At 35.3% G+C, this 7,079-nt stretch overlaps 1 protein-coding gene across 2 annotated transcripts in view; it reads right to left on the bottom strand.

Moving 5' to 3' along the window:
- Nucleotides 1-2,488: 2,488 nt before the first annotated feature.
- LOC115242652 (segmentation polarity homeobox protein engrailed-like) overlaps nt 2,489-7,079 on the bottom strand; it is an 80,266-nt gene continuing 75,675 nt past the window's right edge. Inside the window, exon 3 of one of the 2 annotated variants that reach the window (XM_029819102.1) lies at nt 2,489-4,097. In XM_029819102.1, the coding sequence (XP_029674962.1) occupies nt 3,730-4,097 (368 nt within the window). In that variant the 3' untranslated portion in view covers nt 2,489-3,729. The remainder of the gene's footprint in view (nt 4,098-7,079) is intronic. The other variant, XM_029819103.1, reaches the window with a different exon arrangement.

The raw sequence follows: 7,079 nt of genomic DNA, 5'->3' as shown, positions 1-7,079 counted from the left end.
TTCCATACATTCCCGAGCGGCGCCGAAACGCGGTCGATTCCGGCATTTAATCATGAAATCCGAACACGAGGAATATCAACGTGTATTTGTGAGGACGACTAGATTATTTAATGCTGTGTAATATATATATGCTTTTCTTAAGATTATAGAGTTCTTGAATAAGAAAACTGCTTATAAAGCAAAGAATCTCGACACGAAATATTTTTTGTTTATGTAAATGGGATAAACGGAAATGATATTGATGAAATTCCTGTATATAGTTGAACGTCAATATATTTATCATTCTTGTATATTCTGTAAGATAAATGGCGATTTAGTAACTTCGAGATTATGTCAATAATTAATCATGTAAATTGTAGGTTTTATCAACTTTGTTTATCAAAATTATAATAATGACTAAGCATTTATATTCCATTTTAAGGAAACCTGACTAGGTTAAAACAGAAAATATCGATACATCTAATCGTCGCAAAAGTCGTTAAAGAGAGTCATTTCTTCTCGTGGACGAGGGTATAACGGAAGTCTAGTCGAAAGTGACTATCGTCGATTATTCGTCATGTCAGTCCTTCCACTCTGCTGTAGCTTGTACGTTAATGTTACCTATTACTTATCAGTCGTCCCTTTTGACAGCTGCGTTCGAATTTCGATGTGTTTCTCGAATATCTTCGATTTTCAATCTTTGATTTTCAACCTTCGAGAGTTCCTGGCGACAAAAATATTTGACATTCAATAATAATCTACGCCGAATTTTAGTCGGTTTCATTTTACCTCAAGTGTATAATTTCTCTCGTTTTATTTAAAAATTATCACAACTTTTATATTATATTATATATTTTTTTTTAATTATATTATTTGCTCTACAAATGTCTCATAATTATATTATTTTTCACTATTATTGTATTTTTACAGAAATCCCAGGTAATAGACTCGTTATAGCTTTTTTTTTTCAGAAAAATTCAATATTTTCCCCATAAACAATGTAATAAAGAGATACGCGAAAGGTATCAGAGACAGAATAGAGTTTCGCGTGGACAGCGATAGAGCCGGGTTAAATGAAGTATGATACGCGTTAATCTGACACCACTCACGATCAGCGTAACGCAACACACGCAACGCGTTTACGGTATAACGTAGGCGTGGCTGGCGTGATATCAACGATGGCCACCTTTTGACTGTAAATCAATCGATATCTCGTCTGCAGGAGGGGCTTTCCATGGAGTCCGCACGATGCCTGAAACGAGTCGGGGGTGGAAAGCATGCGCCAAATGCTGAATGCGAATCGACCCGCCCCGCCGCTTTCATCCCTATAGAGATGGTCCCGACTATCTTTCTCGCTTTCCTTTTTATATCGCGTTGATGGTTGAAAATATTTAAAAGAATCTATATTTGACTTTCTTACATTATTATTAATACACTATAAATAGAATTATATTTTCATGTAGAAAACAATAATTTTTTCTGTCTGTGTAATAATAATTTTTTGTGTCATTATTGACTATTTAAAAAAAACTGAAGATAATTTTTGTCGTATAATTAAACATTTATTATATTTATATATTCTAATAATTTTAATAGAAAAGATAATTTTAAAGAGACATAGTTTTATAAAAAATTTGCAATTGTTTTAATTTTGTAATTATGTTATCGAATAATTTTTAAACGAATATCAAAAAGATTTGCTAGACGTTTAGTAAGTCTAGTATTATTTAAATGTAATTCGAAATTGTTTTTCATTTCATTGACATACCCATTTACATTATTGACTATTTAAAAAAACTTAAGATAATTTTTATTATATAATTAAACATTTATTATATCTATATGTATATAATCTTAATAGAAAAATAATTTTAAAGAGAGATAGTTTTATAAAAAATCTGCAATTGTTTTAATTTTGTAATTAGGTTACTAAATAATTTTTAAATGGATATAAAAAAGATTTGCAAGACGTTTAGTAAATCTAGTATTATTGTTTTTCGTTTCGGTGACACACCCATTTACATGTTATAATCCTCGATTGTAACACGTCTCGCAAATGACATGTCGCGTAATCATTGATTAATCAGGCTTTCGATTCCGCCCGCAGGTGTCTTAGATTACACTTTACCTGAGCAAACGTTCACGTGACGAGGAGAGGTAAGCGCTGACAAAATAAATCATATTCGATGGCTTGATAATTGGGAATATTTAATTCGAATTTAAATAATCTTACAAGTATCAGTTGTCGCGTGATCGTTCGTATGATCGCTACGATTCATACATATCATACGTAAATAAATAACTAAGTTATATTTTAAACAGTCTATATCGGGACACAACGCCGCCGCTAAGTGATAAATTATGTACACGTCGCTCCGTCGATTACATATACAACACACCTATACATAGCTCATCTCTCTATATTTGCTTTTCTTTCTATATATATATATATATATTCTATTGCACGTCGCAATCACTCCAGCTTTTCTTCGCGATATATAATATCTTACATTTTTACAATAAATTAATGTAAAATCTAATTTTCCCGCTTCTCCTTTTACTCACTCGATTCCTAGTCTTCTCCGTCACGAGACGATTCCGTACGTTTTCGTGTAAATAATCTTGCCGGAAAAATTGCAAAAAATGGCACTTGTTAATCTCCTTCGTGAAAAATTAACCGCTGCATGCCATCGCAGTACGCTAATCGAACACATTTTATTTTTATCTTAGAACTGGATCAAATTTTGTATGCGAGAGAAGATCACGTAATAATAATTAGTATATTTATTGGAAAAATTTTCCCTCCCGATATTGTGATATTATTAGCCGCGTTTTCTTCTTTTACGACAATACAGAATGTCCCGGAAAATCCGGATTTGCGGTATATCCTGTATCGCTTTTCTGAAAATCAAAATCTGATCCAACCATGTGTGTACTTCGATCTAGGAACGTGTGCCGTAGTTTTTATATTATTTCTTCTCGCCTTTCAAAGCGATGGCAAGAAACGGCGCGCGACCGTAACTTATTCACGTAGCCATCTCGGTAACTAACATTTTTTTCTCACAATTAATTGTCGAACGAAGGCGAGCGACATACGTCAAATGCTGTTTTATCGGAAGCTCTAATTACAGAACAAGAATTCCTCGAGTTGATTCGTTTGCTGTCTAACGAGTTGTCACTCTAGTACATCTAACGAAATAAATACTCCAGTCTTTCATTTTAAGGAAGAGAAATGGCAGACCGTAGGCTTTGGGGGCCCGCTCAGAAAGCTTTCCTTTTTATTACCTATTTGGCCAATATGACTCTTCAAAGTATAATATACCACATATTTATTCTTTTTTCTTAAATAACACGAAAATTTACACCGCTTTGGTTAATTATGACTTGCTTTCAGAAACTTGCATAATTAGCAAAATGAACAAAAATATTTGTTGTGATATTCGCATTCTCTTTTGCAAAAATGATTCATTAAAAAAATGATCGCTTCGTGAGTTTCTAATATCATCAAATGTTTTTTTAATCGTATCGAAAGAATTTTTTTATTCTAGCTATCTAAGTATATTTTAATTTTTTCAAAGATTCTATTTTTCCTTCTCCCGATTTTTTCTCAAAAATCCTTACGCAAAGGATTAAAACGAAAGAGGATAATTTGATCTTTGCTTATAGCATCTTTGGGGTCAGATACGAAATTTAGGGCTCGAAGTTACATATTAACATTTTGTCGAATGTTTCTGTTTAAGTTTGCATACGTCATTTCGCTTGGAGCTCCGCGGCCTGTTCCTCTTCCTCTTTAGTGAGCGGTACCGTCGAGTGATTATAGAGTCCCTGTGCCATCAGCTGGAGCGCGAGAGGATTTTTCTGGCCGCTGGCCTTCTTGATTTTCGCCCTCTTGTTCTGGAACCAGATCTTGATCTGCGCCTCGTTCAAACCTAGGTCCCTCGAGAGCTGCTGCCTCCGTCTTTCCGTCAGGTATCGGTTCTCCGCGAATTCCCTCTTCAGCCTCGCTAACTGCTCTCCGCTAAACGCCGTCCTAGGACGTTTCTCTTCGGGAGTACCGCCACCGCGTCCGTCTGTCCTCTTTACTCTTCTCGTGCGTGGACCTGCAACACGGGATGGTCCTAGCGTTAACTCATATCTGTCAATATGTTCATCCAAGAACATCTATACGCAGGTAAAATTCAGTTTTTCGCATACGGGCCCGAACACATAAAAAAACTTAAGCAGTAAGACTTAAGACGTAAGCGAATTGACCAATCACGATCGAACAGTAAGGCAGCCATATTGAAACGTAAGCAACGCTGAAAATTCCATATGAATAAAATTCTTAAGTCTTAAGTCTTACTGCTTACGTTTTTCTATGTGCCACGGCTCTAAGAATATCTAAACTAGTCGATGTTTTTTTGTTACATATAAAGATGAATATACCATAGATATAAACGTATATATCTTTTATTTGGATATAAAATTTTCCCAAGACTTGTTCTCCGCATTTTCATAAAGCCAATCTTTCATTTCTTTGATATGATATTCTCAGCAAATGTTATCGGGTAAAATCTCCTACAAATGACAATATGTGCAAGAAGCCTCAGATTTTAAACAATACTTCACATAATATCGCCGTATAAGCTTTAGACAGACATTGATTCAGCAAGTTTACACGCCGATAAATCTGAGAAATTAACGAACCGCCGGCCGGCAAGTTTTACGGCAACTTTTATTGTCTAGGCTGTCTTGAGTGTTTTTCCCTCGGCGTGTTTGTGCGTCGGGTCTAAGTCCGGTTATGCGCGAGTGTCTTCTATAACAAGCCGGTTACTTGGGAGGAGCCGGGGTCGGAAAGTTCGTCGACGGAATAAACGTCCGACTGGAAGGACTCCTCCCGCCGAGACGAAGTAAATCCTTCCGTCTTTTGGCTCTACCTGCTTTATCGTGCTGCGGATGCGTTCGCGCGGATCACCGTGACGTACCTGGCAGCGACGGTTTTAAATCACACGCATTATTATTGCCGCCACGTTGCGTATCCTACGTGCGTAAACACGCGCGTTTCAGCCGCCACGGTGTCACCTGTGTGAAGTTAGCACCCCACCACGGTGTCGCTATTCGCATGTTTACGTCGGAACCGTTTCTTGAGATTCTGATTGATTACACATATTACGTGACAGAATTCGATAAAAATATAATACTTACTCTTCTCAAGTATTGAGATAATTAAGGAACTGACTGAGATACAACTCAGAACAAAATTTTCAAGACCAGAACAACAATATAAAGCCTACTTTACTCTTCATCAAAAAATTTTATTTTCCGATTTTCTTGGGTAAAAACCTTGTTCCAACATGTCCTTGTTCCATCACATCCTTGTTGTCAACATGGAACAACCTTGAAAAGTTCGATTTTTGAAAAATGGGGTGTCAGGTCAAAAAATAAATCACACGCATTATTATTGCCGCCACGTTGCGTATCCTACGTGCGTAAACACGCGCGTTTCAGCCGCCACGGTGTCGCTATTCGCATGTTTACGTCGGAACCGTTTCTTGAGATTCTGATTGATTACACATATTACGTGACAGAATTCGATAAAAATATAATACTTACTCTTCTCAAGTATTGAGATAATTAAGGAACTGACTGAGATAGAGAGAATACACAAACATCTTATATTACGGTAAGTATAATTTTTTAGAGATAATTATTGGGTCAGTCAAAAAAAGTTTGGTTCGATTTTTAATAGTTGGCGTCACATATACATATGTAATATAAGCAACAATATTGATAATGTTTATATGTTATATACGATTTTAAAGGTGATAACTTCAGTTATTATTTGCGCATAATATTAGTGCATTTAAATGCTGCTTAAATTAATTAAAAATGAGCGTTAATAAAGTGTATTTGCGTTATTTAAGTTTAAGGAAAATGTAAATGTTTCTGACAGCATATGTAAAGTTTATGGAAATACTGCAGTGACTATTAAAACAGTTGAAACATTATTGATTAGATTGATAATTAAATCATCATCCATTTCTATTGAGTGTCCAGAGCGTTTATCTTTTAAGTTAAAATCACTGCGTCTAAAACATGCAAATTATTTTCTAACTGTTTTAGTAGTTACTGCAATCTCTCTATAAGTCTATAAATTGTCAATAGCAGCAGCAACATTCTTTCTAAACTTAAATGACATAATATGACGCAAATGTATTTTATTAACGCTTATTTTCAATTAATAAATACAGCACTTAAACGTAATATAAATGCATGACGTAATATAACGTAATATAATGCTATGCGCAAATGATAGCTAAAGCTGTTACTTCAAAAAATTTCTAAAAATTCGGACACATTTTTGTCTGAATTTTCAGAACTGGGTGTCTGAAAGAAATTTCAGACAATCTGTCTTAATCAACAGAGTCGTTTTTCTAAAAGTTCAGAAGAATTTGTTTAAAAATCGAAGTGTGTCTGAAAATTCAGACAATATATCTGTAAAAAAGCTTCAGACACTTTGTCTGAAGTTTCAGTCGATTTTTTTACAGTGAGTATTGTTGCATATACAGGGTGTCCGATGTCCGATAATAATCGCCCCACCCGTAATGTGCATGCCAGGTAGAGCAGATAAAACCGAGTAGGAAAGTCCTCTACCGTTTTGCGATCTTCGCAATAATTAATAAGAAATTAATTAAAAAAGATCGGCCAATTCATGTGAGTATTACCGCGTGGTGAGAAAGAACACGAGGACACATCGTTATGTACCGTTTGTACGTAACGTTGTCATTTGTAGAGCGCTCCTCTCAAGACTTTGTCGCGCGCTTAGCGACCGCATATTTTTGAGTTATCTTTTCGTTGCGCGCCTAAACTCGCGCGAATTGGTCGATTTTTTAAAATTAATTTCTTAATAATTATTATGAAAATCGCAAAATGGTAAAAGACTTTCTTGCTCGGTTTAACCCGCTCTATCTGCACATTATGGATGGGGCGATTATTATCAGACACCCTGTATATCATGTATGCGACGCCAGCTATTAAAAATCAAATCAAACTTTTTGACTGACCCAATATAATAACAAAAAAAAAAAAAATATTAATATTTCAAACTCGACGAGGTTTAT

Source organism: Formica exsecta, unplaced genomic scaffold (genome assembly GCF_003651465.1).
Source record: "Formica exsecta isolate Colony F162 unplaced genomic scaffold, ASM365146v1 scaffold614, whole genome shotgun sequence".
Lineage (NCBI taxonomy): Eukaryota > Metazoa > Arthropoda > Insecta > Hymenoptera > Formicidae > Formica > Formica exsecta.
Note: the sequence above shows the minus strand (reverse complement) of the source record. Positions and strands in the feature narration are given on the sequence as shown.